Source organism: Ranitomeya imitator, chromosome 4 (assembly GCF_032444005.1).
Source record: "Ranitomeya imitator isolate aRanImi1 chromosome 4, aRanImi1.pri, whole genome shotgun sequence".
Classification (NCBI taxonomy): domain Eukaryota; kingdom Metazoa; phylum Chordata; class Amphibia; order Anura; family Dendrobatidae; genus Ranitomeya; species Ranitomeya imitator.
The window spans coordinates 355,556,845-355,577,032 of NC_091285.1; the positions used below are offsets into that span (position 1 = coordinate 355,556,845).

The following is a 20,188-nucleotide window of genomic DNA, read 5'->3' on the forward strand; positions in this document are numbered from 1 at the left end:
AGGATTGTATTTTTTGATAAAAGTCAATAACATCTGAAACTGTATACTGGACTACTGAATTAAAATAATTTCTTAACATACTCACCTAGAGTGCCGGATTCTCTTTACCATTTGTTTTTGAAGGATTGGGATCCTATCCGAGGACCTTCATCCACTGAGGAGTGCTATATTCTACTACTCTTCAATAACATACCAGGAGCAGCAGTGGAGACTCAACGCTGGACCCATTAAGGGTGTGTACAGCTAATTGTAAACAACAACAAAAAACTGTTGAAGGAAAGAAGATTCCAAAAATGAACCCCTTCTCCATCAATATCATCAATCCTTACACATCCTTACCAATAAAGCAGCGTCCACACAAAGAACATAAGGGTAACATTTAAATATCTGTTCTCCTTGTCCATAAAGTGTCTTGTTTACCAGATGCCATTAGTAGAATATGAATAGTACCCAATACACATAAATCTTTGCAAATGCATTAAGTTGGATCTCTAGCTCAGTTCTTTGTGACATGAACAAAATAAAATGAATGTTTCTATCTAGTAGTTCTAACAAAGTAGATTTATTTAACCACTGGTAAAAATACCAGACTACAGCACAGCCGTTGTTACTGCATTATAATGCACACCATTTAAAAGGGCGAGGGATACAACTGTACATCTAAATATACATTTGTTTTAAACATTTGCATTTACCATCACAACTGATTGCTAAAGATGTGCCGCAACAGAAGAAGAAATTCAGAAGCAAAGTGGTAAGAGACTTTAAGCTGTTAGCGTGCTATGCGGTGAAAAAAAACACAAGTCACACAATATTGTGTGGACACAATTACATAATTAAGAATGATGCTGTTAAAGGATATCGCTATAGGGGTAAGACAGTATGTACACATCAGAGCTCAAAATAGTACATTGTCTATAAACAGTAATGCAAGGTCAATGAAATCAAGCACAAAAATAAAAAATCTAGGACTTCAGAAGAACTCATTGGTAATATGGCCTGTATCTACTCTGATCAGGATGATGTGGCCCAGGAATAGGGGCTTGGTTTGGAGGACCTTGCATCCGAGGAGGTGGTGGAGGTCCCCTTGGTGCAGGCCACATGCCTGGGCTTATACCCCCAGGCTGTGTAAAAGGTGGGCTAAGAGTTCCTTGCTCTTCATTAAATTGTGGTAAAGAGTTAGGATTATAATGATGTGGCGGAGGGGCATTTACAGGTGGACCACCATGCTGTGGTGGTGGAGGTCCTGGAGGAGGATGATTCATGTACGGTGGCAACTGGGCAATGATATGTCCAGGCGGAGGTGTAATTGGTGGTGGAGCAGTTGTCAATGGTGGTGGGGGTCCTTGGCTGTACACCATGTGGGGTGTGCCCGCTCCCTGAGGTGGGTGTTGCATTGGATGACTTATTGGGGGAGGGGGCGGAGGGGGAGGAGCGAAATGTTGCTGTGGAGGCATAATATGATGAGGATGAGTTACTACTGGTTGACCAGGATATTCAGGGTGGTGAAGAGATGGACCAGGAACTTGAGGAGCTTCCCTAGGCCCAGATCCAGAATCATCCTGTATAGGTACTGTTATTAAATTGCTGTGTTTTCTAGTATTAATTCTGAAAGCATCTTGAGGAACGGTACGAGGAGGAGGTGGAGCCATGGCCATTTCAGCAGGAGAAGCACGCATATCTTCATGTTGCTGATTAAAATGCTCATGAGGCACATGTTGGATAGGGGGCGGGGGCATCAGTATGTGCTGCTTCGGTGGCATGTGACTCAAAAGATGCTTGTCTGGGGGCATTATAAAGCGATCAGCCAAATCAGTTGGTGGTGGAACCATAGGAGGATGAATTGGTTCAGGCTGAGGACGAGTGGCAGGCTTCGTCGCTCTCATATGTCGATGATTGATATGAGCTTGCAGGTCTCTCTGGGACAGATACGTTCTCTTGCATCCTTGCACGATACTACACATAAAGAGTGTTCCACGGGCACACTGCTCAATTCTCTGAACTGGATCATTACAGCTGAAAGAGACAACATTTTATGTTAGAATTCAGTTGGCAGATGTTATGTCTTTATTGTAAATACAATTCCAAGAAGGAACCTTAGACTTCATAGGGATTGGCAAGTGGATATCAAATATTACCAAAAGGCCTCATTCCAACACTTAGCTGGACACATCAGAAACCACCCAATCACTGGCTGTGGAGGGTCACCACTGCAGCTAATGATTGGCAGAGGCGTCTATTTTAGCCATGTCAAGACGGGACTAACAAGGGGGAACTAGGTGACCAGTCTGAACCCTTTTAAAGTTGTTTAGTGGTTGGACAACTCCTATAACTGTAAAAGCATGTGCATGAATTGTTCTAATAAGAGGCTAGAAAAGAGTGTCTCAGACTGACACTTTAATTTGGGAAAACGTCACCATTGTGAAAAAAAATGTAGTGTATCAAGTGTAGCTCCAAATAACGTGCCCGCTCTGGGGATAAAACTTCAAACACTTTATAGTATTACAGGGGCTTCTCCTGCACTTCACCCAAAGAACACAAAGCTCTCCTGTTCTTAACGGCTTTTCTGTGTGAGGGCTTATTCAACTAGGAGGCTGATGGACACGTCTGGTAACATGCTCTATCAGCAGCTATTTTGACAACTGGAGCTCTGAAATTTGTGAGGAAGTTTGCAGAAGGAGAACATGTAATACCTATACATCAGTACGCAAATAGCCTCTTTGGAGAAAAGGATGTTAAGGCTAACACCACCTATCAGCTGTAGTGATTCTAAAAGTGAATATCGACTTTGTCAGCAGTTTTTGCTGCCTCATCTGAGAGTAGCATAATATTGGAAAAAGAGAACCTGATCCCAACAAAGTATCACTTAGTTTACCCGATGCAGCAGTTGGTACGTAATCAGTACTTTTAGATGCAGCATGAAACAGCTCAGAAAGCTTTCCCACCCACAACACAGCTTTCGTGTACACCGTCTATTGACAGTGAGCTGCTCATCACAGGAGGGGGCGTGGCAAGTTAAGAAGTCCCCAAGCTCTAGTCCAGATAAAACCTTCATTGTAAGTAAACAGCAGAAAGCGACACATAGCTGAAATTTGTGTTTCTGCCTCCATCTCCTGCCGTCTACAGATTATATAGCAAAAACCTGCTGACATATTCCCTTTAACGAGCCTCTACTTTAGTAAGAACCCACAACATCATGTCCCAAACATATTGGTTAAAAGAAAGAAAAGATGGACTTTTCATCAAATTTTGCATGTTGAACTGGACACCTCCATATAACAGTGGCTGCAGAGTTAATATATTTTTTCATTCAGCCTCTCCATTGCGAAAATGCTAGAAATCACAGCACTTGGCACCTAATGAGTTAAAAATAAATAAATGGGTGTTATCAGCTTTCACTGGGAATGTGTCCTTCTGCACTTCTTCCCCCTGCATTAGGCTAACAATCATAAATAAATTGAGATATGGATCTTTACTGTGCTGCCGGAGACACCAATGAATTCCTCAGTGTGTAGGATGAACCTATCCAGAAGACAAAATATTGCTTGAGGTTTGTGTTAGTCGTTCCTTGTTGGAAACACAACCTGACCAGGAGAGCAACTCCCTGCTATTTCCATTTAATACGAGATAAAACCCTGTATTGTGCTATTGTTTTCCAGTGCTGAATAATCATGAGCAGGCAGTAACACTCAGGGGAAAGAAATAAGTTCTGCATCCACTATTACATTGTGTGTCTAGTTGAAAAAACATGCTAAAATCTTCATCTTAACGAACAGTTTAATTTGGTACAGAGCAGGCAAACACATCATATTAAGATGCATAAGAAAGGTATATTTATTACATAGGCAGTCAGACTTCCACTGGTCCACGACAGTACATGGACCAATAGAAGCGTGAAACGTTCATTGTCCGTCATGTCTCACTGCACCTGCCGCCACGCTGCTAGCACTGTTGCACACTTTGTCATTGTCCTGAATCAAATGAAAAAGGACTGAAATATCTTCCAAAAGGGGAGAGTGCTGACTTTCTTCATTTTATTGTCTTGACTAGTATGAATATATTATTGCCCTGCTCAATTGTAAAGTGCTGCAAAATATGTTGGCGCAAAACAGATAAAATGATTACTGTCCTAAAGGTACCGTCACATTCATCTAAACAACGATCCCTGCTGCGTCGCTGTGTGGTCGCTGGAGAGCTGTCACACAGACAGCTCTACAGCGACCAACTATGCGAAGTCCCCTGGTAACCAGGGTAAACATCGGGTTACTAAGCGCAGGGCCGCGCTTAGTAACCCGATGTTTACCCTGGTTACCAGTGCTCATGTAAAAAAAAAAAAAAAAAAAAACACTACATACTTACATTCCAGTGTCTGTCCCCCGGCGCTGTGCTTCTCTGCACTGACTGAGCGCCAGCCGGAAAGCACAGCAGTGACGTCACCTCTGTGCTCTGCTTTCCGGCCGGCCAGCGCTCACAGTGCAGAGAAGCACAGCGCCAGGGGACAGGCACCGGAATGTAAGTATGTAGTATTTGTTTGTTTTTTACGTTTACGCTGGTAACCAGGGTAAACATCGGGTTACTAAGAGCGGCCCTGCGCTCAGTAACCCGATGTTTACCCTGGTTACCAGTGAAGATATCGCTGAATCGGCGTCATACACGCCGATTCAGCGATGTCTGCGGGAGTCCAGCGACAAAATAAAGTTCTGGACTTTCTGCTCCGACCAACGATGGCACAGCAGGATCCAGATCGCTGCTGCCTGTCAAACTCAACGATATTGCTAGCCAGGATGCTGCAACGTCACGGATCGCTAGCGATATCTTTCAGTGTGAAGGTACCTTAAGACTTTTAGGAAGATTACACCTTCATGTTTTCAGACTAAACAGCATTCATTTATCTACTCAGAGAATACTCTTTATTGAACAGTATTTGTAAAATCCATTTTAGCACTCATAGCAAATGCATTAAGTCATGTTTTACCACCAACCCTGTGCAGCGGTCTTTAAAAGAAAGATAATCTTCTTGTAGAACCTACCTCACACGTTTATAGGTGTCCTTGCTTTCTTCAACAAGAGTTCTTTAGGGAAGATGTAAGAAAGATTGTAAGACAACAGAAAACTATGATTTTTACATTTTTAGACTCTAAAAACTCCCAAAATGATGACCAGTCTATAAATGGGGGAGGGTGAGGGGGAGTCACAACCACCTTTTGGCAATTCTACAAAAGGGAAGTGTATTTCAAAGCTATTACAGTGAATAATAAAATCTTAAGTGATACTACACAGAGTTTTGCTTGAATAAGATATCTAAAAATAGACAGATATTCGATATCTAAGATGGGTTTAATACATTATACTCAACATAAAATAAAGACCTATTGAGGCAAAAAAAAAGCTGTAAGGTAAACTCACCCTGGACAAAGCTTATCGGCCTTTTTCTCATGTAATAGGGCACAGTCATAACAGAATACATGCTTGCAAGGTATCTGAAAAATACAGCAAAAGCACAAATGCAGAAGATTAGTAACCTGAAACATTTACTCTAAAATTCACCAGACAGCCCAACTTCAAAGGGCTTATCTATCTATATAATCATGTAAGGGGTACTTCCGTCTGTCTGTGACGGAAATCCCGCGTCGACAGGCTTAGTCCAGCCGCGAATTGGCCCCTCCCTACTCCCCTCCAGTCAGCGCCAGTGTCACCCCATCCCGGACCAACTTTTTACTATTGATGATGCCTATGCAGCATAAATAGTAAAAATATATGTTAAAAAATAATTTTAAAAAAAATTGTGCTATTCTCACCTTCCACCGATGCGCGCGATGTTGCCGCCAGCTTCCGTTCCCAGTGATACATTGCGAAATTACCCAGACGGCTAAGTCATCTGGGTAATTTTGCAATGCATCACTGGGAACAGAAGCTGGCGGCAGCATCGCGCGAATCGGCACAGCTTCGCTGGACGCCGGAGGGCGAGTATATAACTATTTTTTATTTATTTTTCTTTTAACAGGGATATGGTGCCTACACTGCCATCTACTGTGTGGGCAGTGCCATCTACTGCGTGGGCAGTGCCATATTCTGCATGGGCAGTGCCATATCCTGTGTGGGCAGTGCCATATTCTACGTGGCTGTGCTATATACTACGTGGCTGTGCTAAGCACGACGTGCGTACATACATACATATTCTAGAATACCCGATGCGTTAGAATCGGGCCACCATCTAGTCCTTCATAAAATTGCCTGTCTACCAGATAAGTGATAAATGTATGATCCCTGGGTCCCCCAAGCCCTTCTTTCATCCACACTGCATGACTGTTGGGAGAAGTTTGATTAGAACGGAGGTCACACGAGTCCTGCCAGTAAAGGCATTGATTGTTATTGGGCCAGCACCAACAGCCAAGCTCTGTACTGCTCCACAGACTATGCACGATACCTACATGACCACCACTAAATTCTAGCTTGTGCAGTCTTCAGTCATGCCATAGTCAGAAAAGACTACCTCAGTTACCACTTACCATACGTCCATATATTTTAATTGGCAGGCCACATTTGTCGCAGAAGTGAACAGGTGTATCATCTTTTTCTCCTAGAAGATTAAGCTGTGAAGGCAAACAAGACATATTAATGGACGAGCAATCGATATATACTATAAAATAATAAAATCTACACTGCATAAGACATTATATAGTGGGTATCAGAATACATAAAGTATACGAAGGAACTCATTACTAGAAACTTAATGCAGATGGAAGTATTTGCTGTATCTACGCGTTCTCACGATTCAACTACAAGGGTGGCAGAGGAGGCCGCTCTGCATGTCGGGATCCTGCAAACTCAAAAATTAAGCCCGACTTTTGCTAAACGTTGGGTCTGTAGTGCGTGTGGGGGGTCATTAGGGACACTTAATAGTATTTTTGACAGTAGGTGTTATCTAGTAAAATCATAAATCTGTGGCATCCCACTGTATTCATAAATGAAAGAGGGCAGCCACAAACTGATGATACCGTTAAAGAGTGGCTATTCTTTATTGAAAATAATTAGGGTATTTACTCATTGTTTTTACACTAGGTTTTGTCTATTAATGGCCACAATGTGAATGTGCACCTACACATTGTACTTATACCGGCTGGTTCGCTGGCCAATTTCTTCAGTTTTGAAAATAATAGCAGTTTATCAAATGGTACTCATTAATAAATACAAAATGAAAAAATAAAAAAGGTTGAAGCTTTATACATCACTGAAACACTGTACCTTAAAGTCCCAAAAAGTGTGAGCGGGAAATCTTCTTTGATTGCCAAACATATCACTTCCTTTGTTGTCATACCGTTCATCTTCATTATAATCAAAGCCTTCTTAAAAGAAACAAAATTGCTAGAGTTTAAATGTAAAAACAACGTAGAAGACACAAAAAAAATTACAGTGTGTCGTCACCCAAAAAGGACAACCCACATCACAATTAGAGGCAGATCTCAGTGGACATTCCATAGTAGCAGAAACGGTTGCGGAATAGTAGCACATTTATCCACAGCACGAATTGACACCAGAAAAAAGGCAGAGATGCTTACCTGCCCAGGCTTCCAAACAAATGCACTATCAGGGTGCAGCGGACCCAATTAAAGATGGCAGCAACACAGGTGCAACAATACTGATGAAACAACCACTTTCAATCTAGTGTGTGACTGTTTGGCATATTAGTGCACACACACAAAAAAAAAAAAAGATAAAAAAATCTGTATGCGGCGTTGTTCACATCAGGCGATACAGAGCATCTGGCTTACAGCCTATTAGTGACGCCCATACTCTTAGATCAGGCAGGCTGCCCACTGCCAACCAAAAAGCATCCGGTCTGAACAGAGGCCAGTTTACAGAGCCATCTGGGCCCAACTGCACCCTGAATATCAATATATGAGGCATTATGTGATATTATGGCCAAAGTATGGAAGCTCGCAACCCACGTCAAGGGTCCCCACGTTTGCGAGTCCTATCGCTAAACAAAAAATAAAAAAAAATTGGAGGATTTTTTTGGGGAGGATTTCTAAGTCCTCTTAGTGTGTCGGTGAGTTGTGCTAATAATATTAAAGACAGAGGGACTGATTTACTATTGTTTTGATCATAGACTTAGCAAAAAAAAAAAAGTATGTGTTAGAATTTAGTATGTTGCACATTTTTACCAGAAGATTTGAGAAGTTGCAAACTATTGTGCAACATGTAGCAGTGCAAGAATTTTACAACTTTGGGCATTTAATGCCAGCTCAGGCAACATTTGTGAAGTGGGGAATGCTTAGCTGAAGGGATGTGGCTTAGCATGGCCCAGAGCAAAGTACTGCAGTAAACAGGTGCCAGGAAAGGTCAGAAAAGCCCGGAACCTGCGCACTGCAGTACTTTACTCTGCCCTCAACAGGGCAGGTAACTACACCCGTGCAGGAGCGCGATGCCAGGGAGTGATGAAGCAACAGGAGGACGGCAATCATAAGAAGATGGGAGGCACCGGACCTGGACCTGCGACACCCATCGGACTGCCCACCCCCTACCCGGATGAGTATAATAAAACTTTGTTTATTAACGTGCAGGTCGGACCAGGGGCTCATCTACAGCATTATAGAATGATGTAGGTAAGCCCTGAAAGGCGGTGGGCCAAGCTGCTGACAGGCTCACTTTAAGTACACCACATTAGAAGTGACGCAGCTGAAGGTACCTGGGATCTTGTAGTCCTGATGTGAATTGGGGATCTTTATCTTGTTCGTGGTCATTATAAATGGACAGGTTTTACATTTTTTCTAGTTGCAAGGAAAGGTTCCTGCAGCTGTTGGAGAGGACAGGGAGCTCTTGACAGATGCTTCTTAGATTTGGGGCTGCCTAAAACACAGTAGTGGGGGATCTGGAAATATGGATTGTAAGCGGGCATATTTTTGTAGTAAGGGTTGTAATTTCCATGCAGCTCCCCTTAGATTTGGATTGTATGTGACCCCTAGAGGTACCCGGTTATTTTCTTCTTTAGCTTTGTAATGTAGCAGGTGATTCCTTGATATTCTGGTGGATCTTATGATCTGGTTTTCAATTGTTCTTGGATGGTAGCCCTGATTCAAAATGGTCTTATTGAGGCGACCAAGGTATGATTATACCATATTATTACCATATACGATTGTATCTGATGGCTTGGCTGTAGACAATAGAGTTTTTTATGTGTTTTGGATGGAAACAACTGTCCCATTTAAGGTATGTTGGACGGTCGATTGGCTCCTGATACAGGGATGTCTCTATTTCATTGTTCTGCAGCTTAATGATGGTGTCCAAAAAATTAATTCCAGTGCAGGAGTAGTTGAGTGTTAAGTTGATGGAAGGATGAAATTGATTAAACTGTTCATGGAACGTCTTTAGCTGCGGCTCAGACTCCGTCCAGATGATTAAAATATCATCAATGTAGCGGTAGTAGGCCAGAGGCCTGATGGGACATGAGGATAAAATGTCACTTTCAAGCTTGGCCATGAAAAGATTTGCATACTGTGGGGCCATTTTTCTTCCCATTGCTGTGCCAGTCTCCTGTAGATATATATTGTTGTCAAATTCAAAGTAATTGCAGGTGAGGATGAATTTTTATAAGTTTCATCAAAGAATCCGCATCAGTCCCTGTGTTTTCCATGAAGACATGAAGGCATTTAATCCATCCTGCTGTGGGATATTAGAGTACAAAGATTCCACATCCATGGTGGCCAGGATGGTTCCTTCTGGTAGAGGACCTATTGCTGATAGTTTATTCAATAGGTCAGTTGTGTCCTGAATGAAGCTGGGTGTATCCTTTACCAGGGTTTTAAGAATACACTCTACCCATCCAGATACCTGCTCAGTAACGGTGCCCATATGAAATAATTGGTCTTCCTGGATTTCCAGATTTGTGGAAGCATGTAGAATGTGCCTATTCTTGGACTCTTTGGTATCAGGTCATCGGCTCTTATGCGTTTGTCAGGCAGACAAGATACTAACTTCTTTAGTTCCTTGTAATAGTCCTGTGTAGGATCCGACTCCAATTTTTTTAGTAGCTTGTGTCCATAAGTAGTCCGTTTGCCTCCTTCATGTAGTCTGACGTATTCATCATGACTATTGCACCTCCCTTGTCAGCAGGTTTAATGATGATTTCTTTATTGGTTTTCAAGGATTGTATGGCCTCTCTCTCTCTTGGACACTGATGTTTGATGCTTGTCTCCTGTTAGTGTCTATGATGGTGGATTTTTTTGTATCCCTGATCACAGCACCATGGACATGAAATTACTTGTATTAAAAGGTAACTTTAAAATCAGAGACACAGAAGAGTCAGAGTATAAACTCATGACAACCTTTGACACACTCAGTGCAGGAATGAATGTGTCGCATGGATTATCTTTTTACATTAAGGAATTTACTCCTCGGACCTTGTGGGGGCATCAAAACACAGAACCAGACCCCAATCAGAGGACAATAAAACTTTCACACTCCTTATCTATGAACTGTTTCAATATTTATGGCCAAAACGGTTTATCCATCTCCCATACTGATAGTTCTGATTCACGTCACTTGTCTTATCTATGGCATTATTTCTGTGGTGTGTTGTGCATAAATATGTCTTTCTTCAGATTTTGTATTAGTCTAAGCCAAAATACTTCCAACGAGGCTAAAACGACAGATGAGGATAGTGTATACATACGGTAATTGCCGTTCATGTTCCCTTTGATCAAGTTTCCTCAAAAACAATTGAGACAGAACGCAAATGTATTGTTTTACAGAAAATAAAACAAATATAGTTGTAAAATTCAGGACTGCTTATAAGGTGGGTCTTGATACCATTTCAAGCACCAGCTGGTGGTATCTCTAAAGATACTGGAGTATCAGCACAGATCAGAACTGCAGCTATCAGGGGACAAGTTTTCTTGCAAATTAATTTAATATTATGAACGTAGAGCACACAAGAGTGGTACAAAATGACCAAATATATTACTACTTAACAGTACACTATACCTTCTTCACCTTGCTGTGGCTTTGAAGGGATCCTGTTCATATTCCTCATTGGTCGAGCCAAGATTTTATTTTTGTTCGGCTGCTTAGAAATCAGTTTTATTGGAATCCGACGTCTGACATCCAATCCACTTAGCGATCCCATACTGTTCGTACCTTGTAAATCATTGTCTAAAGTAAAAAGCAAAGGCCAGAGGTGTTACCAAAGATTGTGGACATATGCATCACTAAGGTCGAATTCACATGTACGGATTTCGTTTGGAAATTTCTGAATGACATGATCTTCAGTTGAAGAAAATTCCGCAGCATATGAATATAACATAAGGTAGAGTTAAAGGGAACCTGTCGGCAGCATTGTGCACAGTAACCTACACACAATGTCAGGTCGGCACCGTTATACTGATTACAATAATACCTTGGTTCATGAAATCCATCTTCTGGTTGTTCTTCAATCCTTATTTTCAGTTTGTAGTTAATGATATGCTCGTGGTCCGGGGCGGCCTGTGTGGGGGGGTCTGCATGTGGGGCTCTAATTAGGTATTCATAATGCAGACTGATGACATGTCACTGATCCTTCTCGGCTATCTCTGAGCTGCTACTGCGCAGGCGGCGCCATCTTGGAGGAGGAATTTTTTTCTTTTCCAGTAAGATGGTGCCGCCAGCGCATGCACAGTAGCAGCTATCGGATCACAGCTATGCACACCAATAGCAGCTACTGCGTAGGCGCCATTTTCAAATTGATTTTTATTTTATCTTCTAGTTGAATAATGTGAAAAAAATGTATTATTAGCACACAAAACATGCGATTTTCTTGCAGGCAAGTACAACGGCTGGCACCTGCCTGCAGAAGGGTTTTTTTTTTTTCTTTAAGGGTACCGTCACACAGTGGCATTTTGATCGCTACGACGGCACGATCCGTGACGCTCAAGCATCGTAACAATATCGCTCCAGCGTCGTAGACTGCTGTCACACTTTGCAATGTACGACGCTGGAGCGATAATTTCATGACATATTTGCGATGTAGAAGCTGTTGGTTACTATGCGCACATCGTATACAATATCGTGCACACCTTTGTTACACGATGCGATCATGCCGCCACAGCGGGACACTTGACGACGAAAGAAAGTTTCAAACGATCTGCTACGACGTACGATTCTCAGCGGGGTCCCTGATCGCAGTAGCGTGTCAGACACTGCGAGATCGTAACTATATCGCTGGAACGTCACGAATCGTGCCGTCGTAGCGATCAAAATGCCACTGTGTGACGGTACCCTAAGTTTTTTCAGATTCATTATGCAAATTAGGGGGCAGGTCAGTGAGGGAGCAGTGACCTGTCAGCAGTCTGCATTATGAATATCTAAGGACCACATACACCAACCCTGCCTTAGGGCATGAGAATCTCATTAACACAAAACTGAAAATAAAGATTAAGAAACAACAAGACGGATTTCATCAACCAAGGTATCATTGTAATCAGCATAACGGTGCAGACCTGACACCGTGTGTAGCCTACTGTGCACAATCCTGCTGACAGGTTCACTTTAAACAAAGACATTTGTAGGCCCTGGTCTGTCACCCACAGCAGGCAGACAGGGCAAATTTTCCTCATTCTGCACTTTAATATCGACATCTTATGATTACTAATTACTAACAAAATATCCACAGGTTTGGTGAGAGCTGACAAGAAGAAGATGATCCAAGGATGGTAAAGCAAGAAATGTTATTAAGACTAAGCATTTTGGAGTCTATCAGACTCCTTCCATCAGGTGAGTGTCAACTCACAATACTATTACATTTTCTAGCTGATCTGCACTAGGAGAGCCTTTCCTCTTCTGTATCCTATAATTAACTAGGCACGATGTCATGGACCTACTAATCACAAGAGGCGCCCACAATGTTGGCATTGAGTACTGAAAGAGGAAGTTTGCACTGCCCTGGTTTGGCTGCCACAGTGTGCTAATGTGGATGTTGGACTGGCGTCCTGTAAATATTTTGGCTACTCTGCAGCCAAAGGCTTGAACTACACAAAGTTTTTGATTCAGTTTTTCAGCTAAAGGCGGGAGAGAAAAGTGAATGAAAGAAACCCATCTAATGCTTCTCTTTTCTATCCATTCATGTATCATTAGGATAAGTTGTCAAGATCAGAGGGGGTCTGACAAGCGGCACCCCCAAAGATCAGCTATCACCAGCCGAAAGTATACAGAGTACAGAGCAGAACACCATCTCCACCGTTGGAATAACAGCTGCTCTGCAGTACCCGGGAGCAGCTGCTAAACAGTGACAGAGCTGCTCCTAACCCTGGTCATAAGGAGATGGTGAATGGTGAGCAGGTGAGATCTTGGAAGATTTAGCTTGCAAAAAAGAAGGCTATAAGGAGACTTAATAGCGGTCTACAAAAATCTGAAGTCATGTCACAGTGTAGAGGGATCATCTTTATTCTCATTTGAACATAGAAACACAAGAAGCAATGGGATGAAACTGAAAAAAAAAACCTTTTTCACTCAGAGGGTGATCAATGAGTGGAACAGGCTGCCAGGAGAAGTGGCGAGTTCTTTTTCAATGGAAGTCTTCAAACAGAGGCCGGACAGACATCAGATGGTTTAGTGAATCCTGCTGGTGTCCTGGTTGGACATGATGACTCTGGAAGTCCATTCCAACTCTAACATTCTATAATTCAATATCCTGCCGCTGAGACCCACAATGTTTTCATTTTTAAGTCAATGGAGCTGTGTGATTGCTTATTTTTTGCGGGACAATGTTTTTATCGATACATTTTGGAACAGACCTGAAGTTTTGATCGCTTGTTACAGAATTTTTGGGGAATTTTAGCTACCATAAAAAAAGTAATTTTGTCACTCCATTGTTCTTGTTTATGGTGTTTACAAATCAGCTTAATTATTATATTTGAATCTGACTTTTCTGAATGTGAGGATACCACATGTGTATTTTTTTTAAATATCTATTTTTTAATGGAGAAAAGGGGGTGATTTGAATTTATGTTTTTCATTTATTTGTTTTTCCTTTTCACAGGATCACATGCAGGATGACAGTAAGACACCATGGGGCACAGCGCAGGATCACACGCAGGCTGACGGTAAGACACCATGGGGCACAGCGCAGGATCACACGCAGGCTGACGGTAAGACACCATGGGGCACAGCGCAGGATCACACGCAGGCTGACGGTAACACCATGGGGCACAGCGCAGGATCACACGCAGGCTGACGGTAAGACACCATGGGGCACAGCGCAGGATCACACGCAGGCTGACGGTAAGACACCATGGGGCACAGCGCAGGATCACACGCAGGCTGACGGTAAGACACCATGGGGCACAGCGCAGGATCACACGCAGGCTGACGGTAACACCATGGGGCACAGCGCAGGATCACACGCAGGCTGACGGTAAGACACCATGGGGCACAGCGCAGGATCACACGCAGGCTGACGGTAAGACACCATGGGGCACAGCGCAGGATCACACGCAGGCTGACGGTAAGACACCATGGGGCAAAGCACAGGATCACACGCAGGCTGACGGTAAGACACCATGGGGCACAGCGCAGAATCACACGCAGGCTGACGGTAAGACACCATGGGGCACAGGATCACACGCAGGCTGACGGTAAGACACCATGGGGCACAGGATCACACGCAGGCTGACGGTAAGACACCATGGGCCACAGGTTCACACGCAGGCTGACGGTAAGACACCATGGGGCACAGGATCACACGCAGGCTGACGGTAAGACACCATGGGGCACAGGATCACATGCAGGCTGACGGTAAGACACCATGGGGCACAGCGCAGGATCACAAGCAGGCTGACGGTAAGACACCATGGGGCACAGGATCACACGCAGGCTGACGGTAAGACACCATGGGGCACAGGATCACACGCAGGCTGACGGTAAGACACCATGGGGCACAGGATCACATGCAGGCTGACGGTAAGACACCATGGGGCACAGCGCAGGATCACAAGCAGGCTGACGGTAAGACACCATGGGGCACAGGATCACACGCAGGCTGACGGTAAGACACCATGGGGCACAGCGCAGGATCACACGCAGGCTGACGGTAAGACACCATGGGGCACAGCGCAGGATCACACGCAGGCTGACGGCAAGACACCACGGGGCACAGGGTCACACGCAGGCTGACGGCAAGACACCATGGGGCAAAGCGCAGGATCACACGCAGGCTGACGGCAAGACACCATGGGGCAAAGCGCAGGATCACACGCAGGCTGACGGTAAGACACCATGGGGCACAGGGTCACACGCAGGCTGACGGTAAGACACCATGGGGCAAAGCGCAGGATCACACGTAGGCTGACAGCAAGACACCATGGGGCAAAGCGCAGGATCACACGCAGGCTGACGGTAAGACACCATGGGGCACAGGGTCACACGCAGGCTGACGGTAAGACACCATGGGGCACAGGGTCACACGCAGGCTGACGGTAAGACACCATGGGGCACAGGGTCACACGCAGGCTGACGGTAAGACACCATGGGGCACACACATGGCAGTCTGACACTGAGCCCAGCACTAAACTTCATCAATTGTGTCGTCCATTACTTTCTACCCCATGTGTGTACACGGATAAGCCCCCAGACAGCAACACTGGGAGCCCCTGCCAGAAGTACTGACCTTGCATCCTGCACGGCACGGGGCAGGTGAGTGGAGCCCGCCAGTCTGCAGTGACAGTGGGAGGCTCCCATACTGCCCTGTGCCCCACAGGAAGAAGTGGCGGAACAAGGCCTCAGCTCAGCGCCACACTGCCAGCACCCCGCACTCATCCCAAGTGACTAACTCCGACTGCCGCCATTGCTCCGAGGCTGCAGGGCCGGGGAGCGGGTCGCGGACAGCACCGGGTGACTGTTATCTGCCCGTCTCCCCCGCTCTACTCACCACTATGGTCCATGATGCGGCGCGGAGCACTCCGGGAGCGGAAGTCACAGAGCGCTCGGAGGAAGAGGAAAGAACACCGCCGACACGCTGGAATGCGCATGCGCTGAAGCCTATGCCCGCATCTGTGTAGAGGAGCCTGGAGAGGGCGGTTGGGAACACAAGCAGGACGGGGCGAGCAATGAGGCAGCGGGTTGTGTCAGGGCCGGAGGGAGTGGCGTCATGTGCTCACGTCAGGCGGTCTGTAGTGACCAGTGAGCCTGTGGGAACCGTGTCAGTCCCCGACGTGTAGAGAGCAAAGCGCTGTCAGTTATTACTGAGTGTGCGCACACCCCATGAGCAGTGAACTCTTCAGATTTACCACCACATCTAATGAATGGCTGTGGGGGAGACTGGGCAGAGTAGCGGCTCTGACAGATAACTGACATACTGCGGCTTGTAGTGCCTAGTCACACAGGCGGTCCCCTGCGGCTTCTCCCCACCCGCTGACAATGACTCAAACTATTGCCTCAGGCTGAGTGAACGTGCGGGCAGAGGCTGGTCAGTCAGTACGGTCTTTGGGTGGGGAGCAGGGCCAGGGAGTCGCCTGTACGACCAGTCACCGGTGCGGCTCCGCCCTCATGGCTAGATGTGGCTTCTCTCTGAGACACCTCAGCATTACAAATGGCGGGGAGCTTAGGCTATGTTCACATTTGTGTTCTGCCGGGCTGCGTCGGGCGCAGCCGCGGCGACGCATGCGCCCCTATATTTAACATGGGGGCGCATGGACATGCGTTGCATTGCGTTTTGTGACGCATGCGTCTTTTGGCGCACGCATCAGAGCGCAGAGGACACAGCAAGTTGCATTTTTTTTTGCGTCCAAAATCATGCCAAAAAAGGACGCATGCGTCACAAAACAATGCGTTTTGCATGCGTTTTGGTTTGCGTTGTGCGTTGCGTCGCCGACGTAGCACCGCACAACGCAAATGTGAACGTAGCCTTACTGTCGGTGGCTGAGATGCTGCACACATCTTGGGCCCTGGCGAGTTTTCCTCCAAAGGAAACATTTCTTTCTCTAGTCACCTTCCATGACGGCATATGGAGGTTGTCTCTTTGCCCTAATGGGGAACAGGAACACTGAGAGGTTAAAAGGACCTCCCACCTGCCAGTGTCTTTCCTGTTCCCCATGGGACAGGGAGAGGTGTTCCATGTGCTGTAGTGGCCGGCGACTGCAGCACCTCTTACAGGCTTTGCCTGTTAAAGCCGGGCAGCAGGCGCTCGCTTTGTGCCTCCGGTGCTGCTCCCGTCGTCCTGCGTGCAGGTGCCTCGGGACCCCCTCCCGGCCTTCCCGCACCCCCACGAGGGCAAAGCAGGCCTGGGATCCCCGGCCGGGTTCCTCCCTGAGCTTCCCGGTGTTCTCCCCCTCCATTCTGTCGGCTCGGCGTTCCGGAAGTGACGTCAGCGGTCGCGCTCGTGTGTCACTTCCGGTTTTTCGGATTCCCTGAAGCCGGTACTTCCGGCTTCGCCAGCCGGCGTGTCGGGCCTGATGGCATCCCTCGCATGGATCCTGGAGGGGGAGGGGGAACGTTTGATTGCTGGAGGCAGGTGCTGGGACAGCGTCCATAAAATCCTGCTGAACCACCACTGAGGTAAGGCTATTTTCCCCAGTATGGATGGCTCTTTGTGCCCTGCATCTGCGGAGCCCAGAGCTACCCCTGCTACAGTGAGTGTTTGCAGGGATGGGATCCGGAGGGTAGTACCCTTAGGGGGTTAGTTGTCACCCCTCTCTCCCTTTCTATTTCAGGGAGAAAAGCCTGCCCCTAGAGCCGCCAATAAAAAGAAGTGCCCAGTCTGTTCTGTTAAATTCCCTCCTAACTGGGATAAAAAGCTCTGCCAGCCATGCACTGACAGGATAATAAAAGTCGAGCAACCATCTCTGCTGGATGAAATTCGCTCCCTCGTAAAACAGGAGGTACAATCTTCCTTGGCAGCTTTATTCTCCACCTCCTCCTCCGCCACCACATTCCCTAGCTAAAAAGAGGAAAATTCAGGTCGTTGAATCTGATACTGATTCAGACCTCTCTCATACCTCATCTGTCGGCTGGGAAGATCCAGTATCGCCTAAAGCTGAGGTCAGAAAATACCTCTTTTCCTCAGACTACATTGAGGATCTAGTGTCTGCTGTCCGTAACACTATGGGACTAGAAGAGGAACCTGAACCACAGTCCATACAGGATCAAATGTTTGGTGGGCTCAGATCGGAGAAGAGAGTGGGGTTCTGTTGTGAATTCTGTGGCAGAGCTCCCTCCTGTGGTCACAAGTGGTACTTCGGCTGATTCTCTCTGTGAGCTTCCGTTGGTGGAGGAAAGTGGTACTGCGGCTTCTGAGTTTCCTTCCTCAGGTGATATGGTGAAGTCGTTAGGTGCTGCTCTATTTAACTCCACCTAGTGCTTTGATCCTGGCCTCCAGTCAATGTTCTAGTATTGGACCTGTTTCCTCCTGGATCGTTCCTGTGGCCTGCTGCTCTGCATAGCTAAGTTCCGCTTTTGCTATTTTGTTTGCTGTTTTTTTCTGTCCGGCTTGCTTATTTGTTTGCTGGAAGCTCTGGGACGCAGAGGGTGTACCTCCGTGCCGTTAGTTCGGTGCGGAGGGTCTTTTTGCCCCCTTCGCGTGGTTTTTTGTAGGGTTTTGTGTTGACCGCAAAGTTACCTTTCCTATCCTCGCTCTGTTCAGAAAGTCGGGCCTCACTTTGCTAAATCTATTTCATCTCTACGTTTGTCTTTTCATCTTTACTCACAGTCATTATATGTGGGGGCTGCCTTTTCCTTTGGGGTATTTCTCTGAGGCAAGGTAGGCTTATTTTCTTTCTTCAGGCTAGCTAGTTTCTCAGGCTGTGCCGAGTTGCATAGGGAGCGTTAGGCGCAATCCACGGCTGCCTCTAGTGTGGTTGGAGAGGATTAGGGATTGCGGTCAGCAGAGTTTCCACGTCTCAGAGCTCGTTCTATGTTTTTGGGTTATTGTCAGGTCACTGTATGTGCTCTGACTTCCATTGTGGTACTGAATTACCTTATCATAACAGGGTTCACAGTACACACTAACATTGTTAGTATGATTGATCAGGAATGGGAACTGCCTGAGAAACGCTTCAGTACCCCTTCAGAAATGGGAACTGCCTGAGAAACACTTCAGTACCCCTTCAGAAATGAAACATAGATTTCCTCTAGAGGGTGAAATTATCAAATTGGACATTCCAAAGGTTGATGTGCAGGTGGCTAGAGTTGCCAAAAGAACAGCACTCCCTTTTGAGGATTTTTCACAATTGAAGGATCCTATGGACAGGAAGATTGAAAGTCTCCTGAAAAAAAATCATGGGAAACTTCTATGTCTGTCCTTAAGGCTAACGTCGCCTCTACTTGTGTAGCTAGGGCCCTATCCTGCTGGCTAGAAAAATTGGAGACTCACATATCTCAAGGTACCTCAAGAGGCGAGATATTAGATTCACTTCCCATTTTGCATAAGGCTACTGGGTTTCTGGCTGACGCTTCTGTAGAATCTGTTAGAGTGGCTGCCAGATCCCTGGTGCTTTCCAACTCTGCCAGAAGAGCCCTCTGGCTTAAAATATGGAGTGGTGATATCACCTCTAAAGCCAAGTTGTGCGCCATACCCTTTAAGGGAGATTATGTTTTCGGTCCGGGCTTAGATGACATTCTTGACAAGGTTACCGACAAGAAAAAGGCGCTCCCAGAGCAAAAACAACCTAGGAAACGTTTTTTTCGTGGCCCACAGTCTCAGCCCTCTCAAGCGAGAGGTAAAGGCAAAACCGGCAGATGGAGCTACGCAAAGGGTAGAGGGAAAAATATTTTTGTCACACAACAGCAGCAGCAACAGTCCCAACAGGACAAACAATGACTGCGACCCGGTGGGGGGGAAGACTCTCAAAATATGTGGGTCAGTGGGAAAATATCACCAGTTCCCACTGGGTTCTCAATGTTATCAAAGAGGGCCTGTTAATAGAATTAATCTCTTCGCCCCCCCTCAGGGTCTAAAAATTACTACCCTTCCAACATCAAGAGATCACAGTTTGTTGACGTTATGTCTCAGAGATCTTATGAAGTCACACGTGATCTCCCCAGTTCCACAATCGGAATGGGGAAAAGGACATTATTCCCGACTATTCCTAGTACCCAAAACCTTCAGGGGACGTCCGTATTATAAATCTGAAGGGTCTAAATCAACATGTGAAATATCGCAGGTTCAAGATGGAGTCTGTAAAATCTGCAATTCCTCTGATAGCACCTCACTCCTTTATGGCAA

At 45.8% G+C, this 20,188-nt stretch overlaps 1 protein-coding gene across 7 annotated transcripts; it reads right to left on the bottom strand.

Moving 5' to 3' along the window:
• Window positions 1-543: 543 nt before the first annotated feature.
• Window positions 544-15,981, bottom strand: CBLL1 (Cbl proto-oncogene like 1). 7 transcript variants are annotated; one of them, XM_069765051.1, is made up of 7 exons: window positions 15,899-15,981; window positions 10,984-11,151; window positions 7,246-7,346; window positions 6,510-6,593; window positions 5,407-5,480; window positions 5,031-5,072; window positions 544-2,016 (listed from the first exon to the last, which is right to left on the bottom strand). In XM_069765051.1, the coding sequence occupies exons 1-7, from the start codon at window positions 15,909-15,911 to the stop codon at window positions 984-986; spliced, it is 1,515 nt and encodes a 504-aa protein (XP_069621152.1). In that variant the 5' UTR covers window positions 15,912-15,981; the 3' UTR covers window positions 544-983. The 7 variants fall into 7 exon arrangements, with proteins under 7 accessions (XP_069621152.1, XP_069621150.1, XP_069621149.1 ...); XM_069765049.1 differs by having other exon boundaries at window positions 7,246-7,343; window positions 10,993-11,151; window positions 15,899-15,961; XM_069765048.1 differs by having other exon boundaries at window positions 10,993-11,151; window positions 15,899-15,961.
• Window positions 15,982-20,188: the final 4,207 nt, after the last annotated feature.

What these genes read in the sequence shown, in the direction of transcription:
- CBLL1 (XM_069765051.1), bottom strand. An exon ending in ACACTTTTTGGGACTTTAAG is followed by an intron (nt 6,594 to 7,245) that starts GTACAGTGTTTC and finishes TTGCCTTCACAG; the next exon opens with CTTAATCTTCTAGGAGAAAA. An exon ending in GCCGATAAGCTTTGTCCAGG is followed by an intron (nt 5,073 to 5,406) that starts GTGAGTTTACCT and finishes TCTTCCCTAAAG; the next exon opens with AACTCTTGTTGAAGAAAGCA.